Source organism: Typopeltis vanoorti, chromosome 11 (genome assembly GCF_054136105.1).
Source record: "Typopeltis vanoorti isolate ZY-2024b chromosome 11, IOZ_Tvanoo_1.0, whole genome shotgun sequence".
Lineage (NCBI taxonomy): Eukaryota > Metazoa > Arthropoda > Arachnida > Uropygi > Thelyphonidae > Typopeltis > Typopeltis vanoorti.
In genome coordinates this window covers 48967252-48987415 of record NC_143559.1, presented here as the reverse complement: position 1 = coordinate 48987415, position 20164 = coordinate 48967252, and the positions used below count along the sequence as shown (strand labels likewise).

The 20164-nt window shown below is 37.3% G+C and overlaps 1 protein-coding gene across 1 annotated transcript in view; it reads left to right on the top strand.

The window, feature by feature from the left end:
* The window catches only part of LOC150101562 (protein arginine methyltransferase NDUFAF7, mitochondrial), a 158645-nt gene extending 147463 nt beyond the window's left edge, over positions 1 to 11182 (top strand). Inside the window, exon 10 of the mRNA XM_090401052.1 lies at positions 10986 to 11182. Within this exon, the coding sequence (XP_090257178.1) occupies positions 10986 to 11069 (84 nt within the window). The 3' untranslated portion in view covers positions 11070 to 11182. The remainder of the gene's footprint in view (positions 1 to 10985) is intronic.
* The last annotated feature ends 8982 nt before the right edge of the window (positions 11183 to 20164 follow it).

Here is a 20164-nt window from a genome sequence, read left to right as displayed (position 1 = left end):
TATATATATATATATACATATATCATCATCATCATCATCATTAATATCAATAGTGGTGGCTCATCAGAGGAAGCAAGAAAGGATTAAGTTTATTATTAAAAAAAATTGAAATTAAGACTACACATTTTAGTATTATTGAAAATTTTTTTTATTTTCAATCCTGTATTTTTTTAAATTTTTTATTATAAAGCATGCTCTTTTTTTTTTTGAACTATTAACAAGCATGTAATCTCACGATTTTGTGCTCAATGTGCTGCTCGCTGACTTCTAAATACAAGAGATAACAAAATTGGTCAAGTTCTGAAAAGTCAAATTTCCAAAGGCTAAGAATTTAGTATCCTCTGATCATTGAATTTAGGTGATATTGATTAATTCTAAACCGAGCCTCATATATCTTTCCCAGCTGTGTGAATTAATTGCAATGGAATTAGTAAATTACTTTATTATTATTATTACTTAACACCTCCAGGGAGTCCAAAGACACATCGAGGGAGGGCACCTATTCTACAACTCTCTGTCTCCACCAACCACAACTACCTTCATCATCCACACTAATGGCATCTACTGCCAACCACCCCTAGTATCTTCACAGACAATCATAAACATTCATGCCCACGGCAGGATTCGAACCCACAGCCTTTTGGCTGGAGAGCAGATACTCTAACCACTCGGCTAACCAGACTGGCAATTTTTATTAATAATTATTATTGTTTATATAATATAAAATTTAATATAAACTGATACAGATTCTTCATAACTACAAAAAAATGTATTTATTAATAATTGCAATTTTTTAAAGTTATTTTATTATTTTTATTAGCATGTTTTATTGATTAATGGATGTATAAAATCAATGAATATTCCTTCTTTTCTTCATTACCATATACAGGTTAAAACTGCTATAGGTCTGAACCTTTCTAATTTTTTAATTAGAAATTTGTTAATTTCTAATTTAACTACTAAATACTGAATTATTATTATTATTATTACGTGACAGGAGTCCAAAGACTCATCGAGGGAGGACACCTACTCTACATCTCTCTGTCTCCACCACTCAATCCACCAACTACAACTAACTGCAACTACACTAATGCCATCTACCGCCTGCCTCCACCGCTAATATTTCCACAGACAATCACAAACATCCGTGTCCACAGCAGGATTCCAACCCGCAGCCTTTTGGCTGGAGAGCAGATATACTAACTGCTCGGCCAACCAGGCCAGCAAATTAAATTATTGAATAGATAAAATGTTGTGAAATAAATTTTTATGATTCAAATATGATGATTTTGAATGTATCTTTCTCTACTATAAAAGCCCCAAGCTGCCTCCAGTCATTAAGACTATCTTAACAAAAGTTAAGTGACAAAAGTTAAGACTGTTATGGCATTCTTGAATTTCATATGACTTTTAGCACGGTATATCAATATATAGTTGCATAACCACTCTTCATTAGAACATACTCTTCTAAAATTCTTCAGTCACATAAGCTTTCTGAAACAATGCAGCATCAAGATAGTGCAGTCCATAATTTTATTTGATCAGCTAAGATAAGGTTTCAAAAGAGGAAGGCCATTCAAGGGAGATCATCAAGTTCTTACTCTTACATCAGCTGTTAAAGCACTTGAATGATGTAAAATATGATGGATTTTATACTTTCAATGCTATATGAAGATTATTGCTTATAACACTGATATATGTCACTGAGCTTTACACATAGTTACTAATCATACATTTAGGTCATGGTATGCCTTTGCAAGATCATGTAATGTGTGTTCTGGTTGATCATAGGAGAATGGTTATGAAAATAGATGTCGTTTGCTCTTTGCTCATATTATCTACTGATCATAGCATAATAATAGATATAATTTAAAAAAAATTGAGAATCAATTTGAAAAGTTCATGTGCTGTAACTGGAGCTTGCAAAACTGGTCCTGTGCAATTTTTGCAGTGTACACTGTCAGAAAAATTAGATTTTCCATAAGCTAACCCAGCTCTATAAATTATTATTAATTATAATAATTATTATTATTATTATTGCTCACGACCTCCATAGAGTCACATGACTCATCACTGGAGGTTCATGTCAGACAACACTGTCATACCACTCCTTAAACTCATTTATCATTCCAACTATTCCATCCCATGAAGTAATGTATTTCATTATCCATCTGTCCTCTATGCAAAAAAAGCTACTTCTCATCTTCTTCCTCACTACTTCCATTCATAACTTCCAGGGATGGCCCCTTGTACTTGCTCCCCCCCTTATTCTACCATACAAAATATCTTCCTATTGTCAAACATATAACTTCTTCTTAACTGTTTAAATGTCTCAGTTATATTGCCTCTTCTTCTTCTTCTTCTATCCATCAAACTCTGCAGTTCTGACCCTCAGTCTGACCTCATAACTAGCATTGTCAGTCCTGCTATCATTTTTGTTATCTACCTCTGCATCTTTTCCATAGTTAATTTATCTCCTCCAAATACTGATATCCAGATCTGAGCATGGTAATCCAGATGTAGGCTGGTTAGGGATTTATACAGTAGAACTATCACTCTTCTACCGTTGTTCATTATCCTTTTTAATATTGCAGCAGTCCTCTGGTTACAGTATGTCCCTTAAACTTTAAATTTCTATCAGTCATTACCCCAAGATCCTTTCCATCCTCCTCTTTTACTAACATAGTTTCACCAATAGAGTATGCATCCTTCCATCAGTGGATCCTAAATTTCAGGTCTTTACATGTAGTTGCATTAAATCGATATTCCCATTCCTTTGCCCATCTGTCTAGCTTATCCAAATCCTTCTGAAGGGCTACCACATTGGCACTACTACTAATAACCCTTCTCAGCTTCACATCATCTATAAGCAACTGAATATTCTCTGTGATCCAGTGACCATGTAATTGATATAAAGATTAAACAGTTGAGGCCCTTTTATTATAAAAGGCAAGCAAATTACTGAAACCAGAGCATCCCTTAATAGATCCGTGTTCACCCTTACAGATAACGTTACCCTCATCTCTCTCTCTCTAATTATTATTATTATTATTATCTGAGATCTCCAGGGAGTCAAGGACTCATCGAGGGAGGCTGTAAATTACCCAACCCTGCTATCATTCATACCTACTCTTAAATTCATTATCACTAGGTCACTCACCACCCCCTAAGGGCAAATTATTCCACTCACAGCTCTTTGGGAGAAAAACCTAGCTCTTACCTCTTTCTTGACTGCAAACAAACTTAACTTCCACAGATGCTCTTGTGCTCTCTCCCCTCCTTCCATATAATGAAAAATTTCATCATTTGAAATGCTATAATACCCATTCAAAAGTTTATAGACCTATATCATATCACCCCCTCTTTCTCCTGTTAAGCAGAGTCTGCAATCCACATACTCACAATCTATCCTCATAATCATTATCATCGTCAAATTCCTGCCATGTACATTCAAAGGGTGTACAGGATATCATAGTACTACATAAAAAATTTACATCATTACTAACTTCCTATCTACAATTTTCCTCCAAATCAGTCTGTTACTTGTCAAGACTCCAACATTATCAGATCTTATATTTCTATTGTCTAATTGCAATACAATTTTGTATTTTGCACCGTATCAATCCATCTATATCTTGGTCTTCCTCTGGGTCATTTTGCTAATCTTTCCTCGCCCATTCTGTTTAAGTGACCATACCACCTGAGATTAGCTCTGCTAACGCATTCCTGGATGCTGATATTGTCAAGTTCTTTCTAATATCCTCGTTTTTAATATGATATTGCCATTGATGCCATCTGTTCACGTCTCTAATCTTTCTCAGGACTCTCATATCTACAGTCTCTGGTCTTTGGTCAAGTGTTTTACTTCTGACCCAGCTCTCAGATCCATAAGTTAAAACTGGTTTGAACACTGTCTTGTATATAGCAAATTTAGTGTACTGACTAATTTCTCTCTTATTCCATATGAATTTATTCAATTGACTTCCTACTATACCAGCTTTGTTGATTCTGTTGTCTATTTTCATATTTAATTTACCATCTTCACTAAAAATAGTTCCTAAGTAGCTGAAATGTTTTACTTGTTCCACGGCTTCTCCATTCACAATGCAGTTGACATTTGCAATGATTCTGCCTGTTTACATTGTCTTTGTCTTTTTATTGCTGACCTTCATACCATATCTATTACAACTGTTATTCAATTTAGTCTCAGAGAATCCTGCAGACTTGTAGCAGATTTATTTAGAAGTATAACATCGTCTGCATAAAGCAAAGAGCTGTCATCTCCAATTTTGATATCAGGTTTAATACCACTTTCCTTCATAATATAGTTCATATAGATAATGAGTAACAGAGGGGATAATGTACATCCTTGTCTCACACCAGATTTAACATTAAACCATCTTCCTGTATACTTTCTTCAATCCTGACTGCTGATTTACAACTCAAATAAAGACTAAGTATTGCTGGATATAATGCCCCATTGACACCATATAACTGTAGCGTATTGAATAGCTTTTCTCTTGGCACCTTTTCATATGCGTTTTCCAGATCGACAAAACTTAAATACAGATCTTTGTTATATTCCCATGCTTTCTCGACTATTTGTCGTAAAGTGAAGATCTGATGCTGACAGCCTCTATTTGGCCTGAATCCAGCTTTTCTTCCACAATTCTTCTCAACCATTTCTTAAGCATACTTGCATAGATCTTGCCAGGAACACTCAGTAGGGAAATACCTCTGTAATTCTCACATTCAGTTTTATTTCCCTTTATATATATAGGTACTATGAGAGCTCTGCTCCAATCATCGGGAATTCGTCCCTCTGTCCATGCCTTCTGAACTATGCAGTGCAGCCACTGTAAGACTTTTATACCACCATACTTAAGCATTTCTTGTCGAATATCAAGTACTCCTGCTGCCTTTCCACATTTCAAGCCTTTGATGGCTTTTTCTACTCCAAGTATGGATATGTATTCCTAACTGTATGCCTGTTGAGTGTTTTTACTACTGTGCTATCACTGCTTATTTCATTTAACAATTTTTCAAAGTAATTACTCCATATTTCAAGGATATCTTTTTCTCCTGTTTTCATATCACCTTTATCGTCACTAATTTTACAGCACTCTTTTTCTGAGCTTCTTCAACAACCTCCAGAATATTTTGCCACCTTCTGATATTCATTTTCTATGTTTTTGCTAAAGTCCTCCCATGACTTTTATTTAGCTTGTTTTACACAATGTTTAGCGTTCTTACATTTGTCTCTGTATTCTCTAAGAGCACAAGCTGACTTATTTGCCAGGAATTTTTGATATACTTTCTTCTTTTCCTTCACTGTCTCTTTTACATCCTGTGTCCATCATGGAGTTCTGATTTTTCTATCCTTGCATACAACCTCACCACATGCCTATCTGGCTGAATCAATCAGGGTTTTCTTCAAGGTTTGTCACTGAATCTCAAAAGTTTGGTTCCTGTTCTCAAACTCTTTCATTTTTTCTTCAATAATCTTTGTGTATTTTAGTCTATAGTTCACATCTGAGAGCTGCTCAACTTTTATTCACTTTAAAACTTTCTTACGTGTTATTCTTTCAATATGAAATTCAATTTTATCTTGCTCAAGACTAAATAGTGATCACTTCCAATTTCAAATCCTGTGTACACTCTGGTATCCTGCACCAAGGAGAAAACATCACTATCAACAATAACATAGTCAAAGAGACTTTTCTTATTCCTTGCCTATTCTCTCCATGTGAATTTGTGCTCTTTTTATGTTGGAACATGGTGTTAGTAATAACCAGTCCATGTCCTGAGCAGAAATCCAACAGGTATTTATCATTATTATTAGCTTTGCTCTTTTCTCCACATTTTCCCAAAACATTTTTGTATGTCTGACAATCACTTCCTACTTTGCTATTTAGATCCCCAACAAGGACCAACTTTTCCTTTTTCATTGTGTCAGTTGCTTTCTCTAGAGCCTCAAAAAATTCTTCCACTTCTACCTTAGTAGAGCCTTCTGTGGGACCATAGGCACAGGTAAATCTCATTGTCCCGTTTCCCATTCTGATATTTGCACATATCAATCTACTTAAGACTGCCTGCCATTCAAGAAGATTAGCCTCGTATTTATTATTATTCCTGATACCTCCAAGGAGTCCGAAGACTCATCGCGGGAGGACATCTTCAACTGTCTCTACACCTTACCTCTACTACGAATCAGCGCCATCTACCGCCCACCTCCAACACCACCACAACTAGTAATTTTTGTCTGTAAATTGCGTGTGTTCTGAAGGGCCGATTTGTATGTATGCGGGATGAAAAACCCGAGTTTCCGGGAGAAAAAACCCTGCTACCTCCGTATGAGATCGGCTAACTCACCATCGATTGAAATCGACCAGATAAAGATTCCTCCCGTCGCGACGAGAATCGAACTTCGGCCTATTCCAATCGAAGGGCGCAATGTACCATCGTTCTTCCAATTGCGCTACGGAGGCGCTCAGTGTTGAATTTAGTGTTGAATACTATGGCTACTCCTTCTTTTCCTTGATTGCCATTGCCTGAATATAACATTTTGTATTTATTGCTCAGAAAGATCTCACCAGCTTTTGTCTTTTTTGTTTCAGTCACCCCTATTATGTCGATCTGGTACTTATCTAATTTCTCAGCTAGCTTCATTTCTTTGCCATTCAGGCTTCTTATGTTGATAGTACCGATCTTCAACTCTGGTGATATTTGAGTTGCGGTGTGTTTGTTCCAGTAGCTGACTTTTCGCTGTTCGCCCTGGTGCCCTGGGAAAAACAACAGGGGCATTGTTTAACTGGGCAATGCCCCAGCCGGCTTGAAAGTTTGTCATGTTGTATCATCATTTTGTATTTTGGTTTAACCCTATAAGAATACAATTTGGTTGGCTAAATCCCAAATTGCCAGCCCATCCTTGTTCATTTAGTATCCAGGTAGATACCCAACAGGGTGCACCACGAGTAGGTGAGGATTGAACATTAGGTCAGAAGCCCTGGTCAGTTCTCCGCATTCCTTTAAAGTCTATGTGGAGGTCTCCTCTCAGTTATATAGCTCTCCTCTCAGTTATACAGCTTTGACCCTTAAGCACCCCATCCTCATAATCTAAATCCCATAATACGGATATAATCTTTGTAACTCTTCTTTGCACCCTTTCCACAGCTTCTTTATTCCCTTGAAACAAATCTGTGAACAGTAATCCAGGTGTGGTCTTATCAAAGCCTTATAAACAGGCAAAATTACTTTCTTATCCTCATGTCAAGGTTTTCTTCAACATAGCAATTTTCCTCTGAGTTGTATTTGCAACTTTTGCTATGTGACCTTTGAACTTTAAATTCTTATCCACCAATACACCAAGATCCCTTGCCTCTTCAGTTTCTTGTAGCATAACCCACCTAATATAATATGCTGCTGGAACTCTAATCATTCCAAAGTGTATAACTTTACACTTACTAACAGTAAACTGACAGCCATTTTCATTTACTGAGATTTCCAGTCTTTTCAAATCATTTTGTAATTTCTGGATATCAGTAGCATTCCTGATTGCCCAACCTATCTTCACATCATCAGCGAACAATTGCAAATCAGATTGTAGACCCTGCTTGATGTCATTAATGTATAGATTGAATAATAGTGGCCCAAGGACTGAACCCTGAGGTACACCACTGATTACATTAAATACTGTACTTAATCTCTCACTAATTTCTCCAAAATCTTAAGAACTACTGAAGAAATACAAACTGATCTATAGTTTGTATTTCTTTTTTTCTTCTTCCATAGTGAAACTAATACGAGGATGGATATTATTGAGGAAATGTAAAAAGTTAGAGGCCATGTGGCCAAATGGCAAAGATATTGTCCATATACTTCAACCATACTTTAAGATTGGGGGAGCAAATTCAGTGCCAAATATTCAAATGATTTCATATATAAGTTTGCAATTGGGGCAAAAGTGGGGAGCCCATTGCTACACCTTCAATTTCTTTAAAGAGATGGCTATTCCAGCTAAAATAATCTGATTTTAGAAAATGCTTAGAGTTTGCAAATGTCAGGGGAATCATTTTGGACAGGAGAACTAGTGTATCGTCTGCTGGAATATTCCTAAAAAGGGATGAATGAAAGGTTTTGGATAGTGGTTTTAAAGTACATGGAGTTTTTTATGTAAGACGATGTCTTGTTGAAGAGTGTTCCTGAGAATGGCATAAGTTCTATGGAACCCTGTTAACTGTAACAAAATGGATTGTATGATTTCAAATAGATTTTAATGCACTACCCTATTTATCCATCAGTATCAACAACAATAATTGCCACAGACAGCACCACTATTGCCCTACATGCACGTGACTACCCTTGGTATCCAAGTAATTTTAGTTTGTCTTCACTGAGGGTGTAGTATTAAATTGCCTCTGATAATGAACTTAAGCTAATGACAGCCAGTAAATAATTATTTACTGTCTGTCATTAAAAGCAAAGTATAGATAAAGAACTGACTGGTGAATATATGAGAAATAATTCCTGTTGTATCCATTACAATGGCCTTATTATAAAATGTGGGTTTAAAAGTCTTTCTAATCAGTGGCCCTTTGGTTAGAAAGATTGGCCATATAAAATTCCGATACAGCAGGAGGGTATTTTTTTTTTCCTGCACAAAAGATAAAACTGACCAGAGAATGATACTGACAAACATAGGCCACAAGCTTTCTCATAGCCTGCCATTTTGGGTTCATTTAAGAGGTGAGCCATTATGTTTCTCAAGGTTGCTCAACTCATGCCAACCTGATTATCTGCATAAGTAGTGTCTCTGTTTTCATTCTATAGGCTGTTTCATTCTATTCAGATTCCACTAAAGCATGCATTTTTGTGAATATTATTTAGACAGTAAATGATTTTCACTACCCAGAGTGAAACTATTCTCCATTAAGGAAATAAGGGCCATTTTTGATATCCAGACTAGAGCGGGTTTTCCCAGATTATTTAATCCATTGCATAGCCACAATAATGTGTTATTGATTATACAATGATTCTGTGAGAGGAATTTATCACAAAAAATGGAACTTTCTTTGGTTGTCATATATGCAAACTGATACAAACACTTTCTCTGCTTTAAAGCAGTTATAATTATTAGCTGATCTTCGTGCAGTCTATAAACTCATAATAGAAAGCCTGAGTCATATTTGACCATCAGCATATCTGATGTCATAAGTAGTCCAGGTATGTCATACCATACCTGGACTGCTTATGCAGAAATCTGGCATGTAGTCTCTGATGTGATGAAAAAACTTTGCAGAGGATCCAGAGATAGGTAAATTTAGATAGATAGATAAATAAATCAGTATTATTATTATTATTATTATTATTATTTCCCAAGACCTCATGGAGTCAAAGACACATCTGGGAGGTCCTTTTATCACACACACATCTCATCATACCATGTCTTAAAGACACTCAAACTCCTTGCAGACACCACACTCTCAGGCAACGCATTCCAATCATTCACAACTCTGCATGAAAAAAACCTGCTTCTCACGCCCCTACTCACACCCTCTTTATACAGTTTCCAGGGATGACCTCTGGTTCTCCCCTGATCTCCCACTATTCTCTGTAGAACTTCTCCACCATTGATCTTATAACAACCCCTTACCAACTTGTAGGTCTCTATCATATCTCCCCTCTTCCTTCTCTCCACTAGACTCTGCAAATTACATCTTCTCAATCTCTCCTCATACTCAACATTCCAGAGGTCAGAAACTACATTAGTCAGTTGCCTTTGGACCCTTTCCAACATCTCTTCATCCTTCTGAAAACCCAGTGACCAAATCTGGGCACAATAGTCCATGCGTGGCCTAATCAAAGCCTTATACAATGGAACAAGAATCTCCCTACTTCTACACGTCAGTGTCCTCCGCATCATTCCCAGAAGCCTTTGTGTTGTCTTCACAATTTTGGCAATGTGTCCCCTAAATTTTAGATCCTTATCCACTATCACCCCCAGATCTCTTATTTCCTCTACCTCCAACAATATATTCTCACCAAGCATAAATTCTGCATCCCATCTTTGTTTTCCAAATTTTAAAACCTTACATTTTGCAACATTGAACTCACATCCCCATTTGCTTGCCCAATCACTTAATTTATTCACGTCTTCTTGCAAGGCCACAACATCTTCACTACTCTTTATGGTTCGTCCCAACTTTGCATCATCTGCAAACAACTAAATATCTCCATCCAAATCTTTGCCAATATCATTAATATACAAGTTAAATAGTAATGGCCCTAAAACAGACCACTGAGGCACTCCATTACACAACTTGTTGATACCTATCTGTATTGGGGGTTCACTTTCAGATTCACAACCCATTCTGGCAATATACATTCCACTTACCTATTAATCTCTGTGTAAAAAGCTACTGCTCACTCCATTCTTTATCTATCCTTATCCAAATTAATGCAACCATATTTGTTCAACAAATATGGTTGCATTAAAATTTGGTAGACTGTTATCTTAAGAGCAACTCCCACATATCTGTAATTTTTTTTTACAACATTAGAGGGCACCAAAATAGGACTTCAGGTCTTTTGTCCATTACAGTTGTATTGTTTAACTTACTGACTGTCGTGTATACATGCTGTGATGATGATGATGGTTTGAAATTTAGCAAAATATAAGAAGTTAATAAAACATCTGTTTATTAATAAAACAAATAGTTCATTTGGTGTTATTAAGACCATTACAAATAAGTCATGCATAGAAAAGAACATCAGTAAGGAATCTGATTCAAGTCCTGTTCAGGTTAGGAGAATTCTTCATAGCCATCGCTGACTCAAAAAATAATTTTTCAGATCTGTAACAACTTCTAAATAGCACATTAGTTTTCTTCCATGTAGTGCTGTGTGAAGGGATGTCCAAAGCATGGTTCTGCCAGTCCTGACTTGCCATAATAATGGTAGTGAATGTGTTTTTTATGTTCTTACAGGTGGATGTTAACAGATCTTCCTGTCTTCCCATAGTAGACCAAGTCACAGTTACAGGGAACTTCATACACTCCAAGGTATGCTAGACAGTGAAGTTTATCCTTAGGCGAGCAGATCAGAATTGCTAATTTAGCATGAGGTTTGAATGTGGTGCAAAGGCCATGTTGCATCAGTACTTTGGCATCTTTTCTGATGTACCTCTGACATAGTGAATAGAAATAGTAAACTTGTGTTCCTGTGTATTAGGGGGGGGAGGGATAATGGGGCTATGTTGTATTTTATCTATTTTGTAGGAATTGTAGCCATTGGCCAAGAACATATGGCACAGATATTTGAGTTCTGTGGACAGAGCTGTATTGTTAGAATAAATGGCTCTGGCTCTTTGTGTAATTGTTTTTAAAATGCCATACTGTTGGACGGATGGTGATGTATTGTTTTTATATCCTGTGTGTGTTGGTTTTCTGTAAATGGAAAAAGATATTTCTGTCTTCCTGAAAAAGATTCATCTGAAAGGTGAGTGACTAAAAGTGTCAAGAAAAGGTAAACAGTTAGATTCTTTTTCTACTGTCAAGTGGATTTTGGGATGTTGGCTGTTTAGATAAGTGACAAAGCATTAGTGTCTTGTCCATGGGGCCAAATGGCAAACATATCATCAACATAGTGTAACCACACCAGGGACTTGTATGTAGCTATGGTAAGTACTTTGTTTTGAAAGTGTTCCATGTAAAAGTTTGCTAATGGAGGGGGCGGGGGGGGAAGAGGAGGGAACCTATAGCAGTACCATTAATCTGTCTGTAGATTTTTCCTCCCCATGTAAAGTAACCTGCATACATAGTAAATTTAAATAATTCAAAGATATTGGGGAAATTTAGACTTGATCAAATTAAGAGTGTCTATAAGTAGTACATTGGTAAATAAAGAGGTGACATCATTCCCTATAACCCATAGTCGATAGCATAAAAAAACAGATTAATGATACTGCTATGGGTTTTCCCCCTCTCCACTCTTTACCAAACTTTTACATGGAACTCCCACATAGCTGTATTTTTTTTTTTACAACATTAAAGGGTGCCAAAATAGGACTATAGATCTTTTGTCTGTTACAATTGTATTGTTTAACTTACTCACTATTGCATATGCATGCTGTGTTGTGTCCTAATGATGCTGATTTGAAATTCAGCAAAATATAAGTAGTTAATAAAACATCTTTTTATAAAATAGTTCATTTGGTGTTGTTAATACTGTTAAAAATAAGTCATGAATAACCGTCAACACTTAAGCTTATCTGTTAGGTTCTATTCCATAGCCAAATGATCTTCATTGCTCAGATACTCCTGATACGAATCAAGCAACTCTTCTACATTCCTTGTTGATCTCCTCAAATCCAATCTGATGCGCCATCCTGGCAATAGTTTTCTTTGCATTGGCAACATCATTTTCCAATGGCAAATCTCTGACAATGTTTACAGCCTCAGGCCAGAGTTTCTTCCACATGCTGTTCATAAAATGAGGAATGAGCTCATTCCAGGCATCACGAATGATATCAATTGACATCCTGATGTTATATTGCCACCAGAATTCATTGATGTTAAGCTTGCCATATGCATCACGTTCCTTGAGATAAGCCTGGAGAAGGTTTGTCACAGATAGTAGGCTTTAAAAATTGCCATGACATCTTGATCCGTGGGTTGGAGGAGTGATGTTGTGTTGGGTGGGAGGAATAACACCTCAATATTTTCACTGAAATCAGCAACATTTTGTGGGTACCAGAATCCTTTCCAGGTGCATGATCCAGAATGACAAGGATTTTGAAAGGAATCTTCTCATTTTCACAGTAGGTTTTCAATTCTTCATGCAACTTTCCCCAAAAATATTCACTGACAATTTGTGATGTTATCCAGCCCTTCTAATATTTCACTCTCCACACAGCAGGCAATCTTGCCTTTACATATCCCTTCAGTGACTGTGGGTTTTCTGAGTGATACACCATGAGAGGTCTTATTTTGTAGACTTCCTTGATAGGGATGACTGGGCATATGCCTCCAAAACAGGCCAACTTCATCTAAATTAAACATCTGCTTTAGCGTGTAACCTCTTTCTGCTATTTTTTTCTGTGAAGAGATCATGAAATTCTTCAGTGGCAACATGATCTGCAGCTGCAGTCTCACTAGTCATATTGAGATTGTGGAATGTATAGTGATCAAAAACCACCCACAATTAGCAGCAAAAGGTGTTGGTGGCTTTTCATCTTTCATCAGATGTTCATACAAATTCTTTGCCTTCTCTTGTATGATCATCCCAGATAAAGGCATGTTGATTCTTATGCTCAATCCATATAGCCAGAATCATTTCCATTTTCTCAATTGCATGAGATCAAGATTTCATTACTCTGGTCATGCCGAGATTCGTGGATGATTGAGTGCTTTTAGAAATTATATTAGTATTATCGTGAATGGTTCTCACTGTAGTATCTCTCAGTCCTGTGGCTCTTTGAATGTCAATGGTATGTTCACCTCTATCAAACTGATTCAGAACTCCCAACTTTGCCTTTAAAGAATTAGATTTCCTAGGCCTTTTCTTTCACCTATAAAGAATGGAATTTGCTAGGCAACTAAGAGTGAAAAGAAGAATGTGAACGAAAACCAAATCTTTATTCACATTTTTATTTTAACTCTTAGTTGCTGTTGTTTTTCTCTTGCCAGAGATCTTGCTAAAAGAGCACAGTTGCTATTTACAGATATATATATTTGTAAATAATGAAATGAAACACTGGAGAGAGAGAGGTAGGAAACAAGGCACATGTGCTGAAGCTTCCATAACCTTGATAGAATGCAGCTTATGTACTGAAATGAAACCATGTATATGCAAACACATGGATAATGAATGTGCATGTAACAAAAGTTATTTGTATTATCCACACTCTACCACAATGAGCACTGCAATTTAAATTTCCTCAATTTTCTCATAACAAACTTTTCAGACACCTAATGTTGTCTTAGTGAATTGTCTGCAAACCTGAGAGTTTCTTCATCACACTTTTTGATGTGATGACTAGATGCCCAGTTTTATGCAGAGTGGTTCAGATATGGTCTGATCTGATCAAGGTCTCATGCAGTGGTACAACTATCTTTGTATCTTTACTTGTCTGCCCTTTTTACGGCAGCAGTACATCTCTTCTTAGTCTTTAGTGGGTCTTTGAGCTTAATGTCTCTGTTGACCTTCACCCTAGATCCTTAATCTTATACATCTGGATGAGCTTCCACCAATACAATATATGTTCTATTATTATCCAAAGACCCCATGGAGTCACAGACTCATCTAAGAAGTCCCTTTTGTGTCATCCACACAGCTCATCATGCCATCACTATGTTACATATAATGTAGTCTTTAAATGGTTACGAGCTGGGTCAAAAAAAAAAAAAAAAACAGACTCGGCAGCACAAACTTAAAACAGGTATTAGCAAAAAAAAAAAAAAATCCTCTCTGAATACTAAAACTTTTTTTTTGTCTCATATCAACCATCTACTTTCCTCTCTTTGTCACCAAGAAGCAACTCTCAAGAAAATCAAGAAATAGTTGAGTTACTGTGCTATTTCTTTGCAAGAGTGCATCAAGTGGGATAATGCTGTAATGTACAAGAAACTGGTTTGAGATTGGAGGTGCTAAGGATATTATGAAATCCTGACGTGAAGACAACCATGGGATTAGATGGAATATCAGCTAGTATGATATGAGAAAATGTACAAGAATTGACAGTGTTGCTGACCAGGCTGTTCTAAGGAAGTGGAAAGAGGGTAACATAGTTTCTTTATATAACAGAGGCTTCAAGTTAGAAATAACATATGTGCATGGGGGGGGGGGGATGTATGAACAGCAGATCTTGCTTTAGTCATTTACTCACTTAATAATCACCTATAATGAAGTGACAATAGAGTTAGATATTAATTTTTTTTTTATTCATATGAAGTTTCCTCCCTTTTCTCCCCCGTCCCTATTGGGGCAAGTTGAGCCCCCTCATGGGGATTAAGTATTTATGGCTGTAAATCCGTGTGTGTTCACGGGGCCAGTTTGCCTGCTTGTGGGATGAAAAACTCCAGATAAACTGGGGGGGGGGGGGAACCCTGCTGTCCACACCCAAGACTGGCTAACTTGGCTATGGCTGAGGAAGATCCTTAAGCTCCTCATGTCAGCGACGAGAATCGAACCCAGGACACTCCTTCCCCAGGCATATGGTTGCGAAGCGCAAAGCCACTAGGCTAACCGCACAGACAGATATTAATTAAAATATGGTGAACAGAATTGAGAAGAAGACAGGCAACCAGTGGATTATCAGAGGGCTCTTTATTGGGATTGCTAAAGTTGAACTAATTTGTAGAATAATGATATTTCAGATTTGAGAGCTACAGAATATTAGTTATTTCATGTTTAACTGAACAGTTAAGCAATAGTTAATGTAGATGATGTAGAGATCCTGCAGGATGATTTAAATAGGCAAAGGATGATGGATGCTAGTTGAGTGTTGCAAAGTGTAAGGTTATGTATATGCACTTGGAATTGAAAAGGTTACTAGCTGTATATTACATTGATGGAATGTGGTGCAAGAAATTGATGAAGCTAGCAATTTCAAGATGATGAGAGATTGAAGGTTCAAAAGATGTATTGCAGAACTGGGAAGAACAGCATAAAGGATTACTTGGATGTTGAAAATATAATAAGAGCCAGAATCATGAATGGTATGCTAGTGAAGCTGTGTGAAGAGAAAAGAGTACAGTTTGTGGATGTATGGTATGTATTTGAGGGAAGAATGGAATTATACAGATGTGATGCATTTCATTTGAATGGCTTTAGAGTGAGTGCACTGGAGAAATTGTTGCGAGATGGAAGTCAGTGTGTGTGTGTGTGTGTGTGCAATCCAGAGATCAGAAGTAAGAAATGAAGTGAAATATCAGGGAAGTGGTATTGAAGAGATAAAAGTGCTTGGCAATGGAAAGTGGTAGTATGAGAAATGAAGAGAGAACAGGAATGCAAGATGAACAAGGAGAGCCTGGGTGGACAAGGAAACATAGGGAGAGTGGATATTGGAAGTAGTAATGAATGTATGTATGTATTGGGATGATCAGCATAGAAATGGAATAGATCAGGATGTGAGTGGAGAAATTGAGACTGAGCAGATATACATGGTAAGCAGCGGATTGGGCAATGGCACATGTGGTGGGAAAATCACAACCAACAACTAGCAAAGGGCTGGTTATACACCTAAAAGTAAACAAAGGGCTGGTTATACACCTAAAAGTAAACTGCTGTGTTTATTTACAAATGACAGAAGTATATGAAATAAGGGAGATGAAATAGTTTCACTGATTGAGTTTGTTCACCCCATAATTGTTGGAATAAGTGAAACATGGTTGAATGAAGATGATATTCTAACAGGAATAGAAATGGAAGGGAATGGTACGGTGTTTTTAGTGAGAATAGAAAGAACAAGAATTGGGGTGAGGGGGTGCTGCTGATGATAGCGGGGAAATTATGCCCACATAGGATAGATGTGAAAGAGGAAAAAATTGTGGCAATGGTTATGAGATATTGTGGTGTGAGGTGGAGATTGACAGGAAAGCGTATTTAGTTGGATGTTGCTATAGGCCAGGGAATGTGGAGGGTGGTGTTGAAGAAATGAATAAATAACTTGGGTGAGTGAACAGAGGAAGGGTGATTATTATGGGCATTTTAATTATGGAAGTATTAATGGAATGAAGAGATAACTTGAGAGACATCTATCTCAGGCAGCATCTAAAGGAGGGAACGTGAGGATCAAGAATTTTAGATCTGATCATTTCATTAGAGGATGTAATTGTGAGTGGGGTTTTTGCACTTTTCTGCAGTTGGTGAGAGTGTTCATTAAGTGATTACCATATGCAGGCTTCTGTGAGGAAAGGATATATGTTGAAGTGATTATGGTGACTGGTGATTATGACAAGTTTAAGAGAGATAGCTTTGAAGTATAACATGGAATGAAGAGTTGAGCAGTAAGGAAATAAATGCTGCTTGGAAATTGACAAAGAAATACAGCAACAATTGGTGAATGTATTGCAAAGGTCGAAAGGCTGAAAAAGGTAAATAAAATGAATGAAATCTTGAAGAAGAAGAAGACAGCACTTTGGAGACATTACAAGATGAATAATGGTAATAATCAGTTACATGAAGAGTATAAGGAACAAGCTAGGAGAGTGACTCAGTTTTTAAGCATAACAAAAGTGTAGTATGAGTAGAAATGAGCAAATCAGGTGAAGATGAACCCCCTAGAGAGTTTTTTAGATATGTGGCAAGTAGAAAGAAGAATGGTTATGGTAAGATGATGTTAATGGATAAAAATGGTAGAATGGTAACTCTTCAGAAGACATTGTTGAGGTATTCACTGATCAATTGATAAGAGTATTTCATTCCCATCAGTGTGAAATTTTGAGACTGTAGAAGACATAGAGAGGATGGCTTAATTGTGAGTGAGCAGGAGGTATTTTAGGAAATAAATAAACTTGATGTGAGTAAGGTGAGAGAATTTGATGATATATCACCACATATCTTAAGGGGATGTTCCAGGGAATTGTCATGCCTGTTTAATATGAGACGTACAACAGCACAGGTTCCAAGGGAATGTAAAGAAGTTAAAATTCTTCCACTGCACAATGGTGGTGATAAGGTTGTGCCACAAATTATAGGCCAATCTGTATATCTGGAGTTGTGGTCAAGTACTAGAGATTGGTGAGAAGTAGGATACAGAAACCACAGAAAATAACAGCAGGTATTCTCTGTAGTTATCAGCATGGATTTGTTAAAGGGAGATCATGTTTTACTAACTTATGTATGCACTATAACAAATCTTGAACCAGGGAGATGCTTTTACAATGGAATACTTAGATTTTGCAAAAGCTTTTGATAGACTGTCACACAACAAGCTATTAAATATAAATTGAAATGGATAAGATTGGATAACAGACCTCTGAGTTGGATTGGTGACTGGCTGTCAGATAGGTATCTTTGTGATACCTATATGGGGATGCAATATCCTGAGAGAGAGAGGTAGGTAACAAGTGGTATGCAACAGGATTCAGTTTTTGGGACTATTGTTGTTCAATTTGTATATTAATGATATTGGAATGGGTTTAACTGATCATATGCAGATGTTTGCAAATGATGCAAAACTGGGTAGAGCAATGTAGAGTCAAGCAGATTATGGCCTTACAGGAAGACTTGAATAGATTGCATGAATGGGCAGGAAATGAAACTGTCAGTTCAATGTTGCAAAGTATATGGTTTTGAAATTTGGTTAGCACTGAAGGGTTGCAAAGTACACACTTAGTGGGAAAATTTTAAAGGAAGTAGAGGAGATCAGAGATCTCCTCTACTTCCTTTAAAATTAGTGGTGGTGGTGAGCAAGGACCTGAAATTCAGGGGCCACATTGCACTAGTTGTGAAGAAGTCACATCAGATAATGGCAATGATGCAGAGGACTCCGACATGCAGAAATAAAGAGGTTGTGATACCATTGTATAAGACCTTGATCAGGCCTCATATGGATTATTATGCACAGACTTTGTCACTAGGTTTTCATGGTGACGAAGATATGTTCTAAAGAAAGAGAAGATTCATGTTTTACTAACTTGAACCTCTTATAAAGGTGGTCAGCAGTCTTTGGAATGTGGAGTATGAGAACAGATTGAAAGTCTGTAAAATGCAAAGCTTCATGAATAGGAGGAAAGGAGGGGGGTACAGGTATGATTGAAACATATAAGTTAAATCAGGAGTTGTTATCAGGTTTTTTTTTTTTTTTTTATGTTGGGCCCATATACGAGAGGTTGGCTGGTCAACCTATAGTACCGTATATGGGTAGCGGGATGGGAGAGGAGGAACTTGTTAACATTCGATTTAAAAGCCTGTATATTGTATTCATTGGGAAATGCATCAGGGGGAGATTTTTCCACAGTACAGCAGTAGCAGGGATGAAGGAAGAGGAAAAAAAACTTGTTCTGTGGGTTTCAAGGTGTACTGTGAAGGGGTGTTGGGAGGTGGCTGTACGTGTTCCAATGGGTTTAGTAGAGAGTGGAGGAATTATTGATGTTGTTTCAGATGAGCATTTTCCATGAAAATATTTGTAGAATATACAAACTGCAGAGACTAAGCATCTATGTGAGAGTGGGGGGGGGGGAAGTGAGTCAGTAAGAGATGGATCATTTATCAGTCTAATTGCTCTCCTCCATATTAAGTCAAGCATTTTGAGAGAGCTTTTAAGAGCCCCCACTCCAAATGTGAGAACAGTATTCAATATCTGGGCTGATTTGCGATTTGTATAGGGTTAACAGTTGTTTTGAAGTGAATTAGCATCTTGAGCAAAATAGTAAGCCTAGTTTTTTGGAAGCTGAAGATGCAATGGTTGTGATGTGTTTATGCCAGGAGAGGCCTGATGTCATGGTAATTCCTAGAAGAGAGATTTCATCTTGTCTGGGAATTTGAGTGTTATCGAAAATAATACTGGGTGAAAAAGGTTGTTTTTTGTGTGAAGTAAGACAGAACTGGATTTTACTAGCGTTGAAGTTGACAAGGTTATCTGAGCCGCATCGGAGGATGTTTTGGAGGTCTGCATTAAGGGAAGTTGTGGTTGATGTTCTGTGGGTTGAAGTGAGTTGTACAGGATGAGGTTTATCAAATGAAAGGGAGGAGTGCAATGTGCTGTCATCTGCAAAACTGTGTATTGGGTTGGAGGTCAACTGAAGTAAGTCATTGATGTATAGAAGGAAGAGGGTCAGTGAGATAACTGAACCTTGTGGGACCGCTGCATTTGTTGGATAGTGGGAGGATAGGGAGCCATCTACCATCACACATAGTGTGTGCCAAGACAGGAAGTTGGCAATCCATCTGCAGAAGTCTTGAGACAGTCCAAATGATGGGAGTTTGCTTAATAAGCCTTTGTGCCAGACCTGGTCAAAGGCTTTAGAGATATCAGGTGCGACTACTTGGGATTCACCAAATTTTTCCATGGCATATGTCCAGAGATGGGTGATATATGAGAGCAGGTCACCTGTTGATCGGCATCGACGGAATCCATACTGGTGGTCGTTTAATAGCTGGGTGTCTCTAGAGTAGTAGTTGAGAGAGTTAATGGTTTCCTCCATCACTTTAGATAGGATTG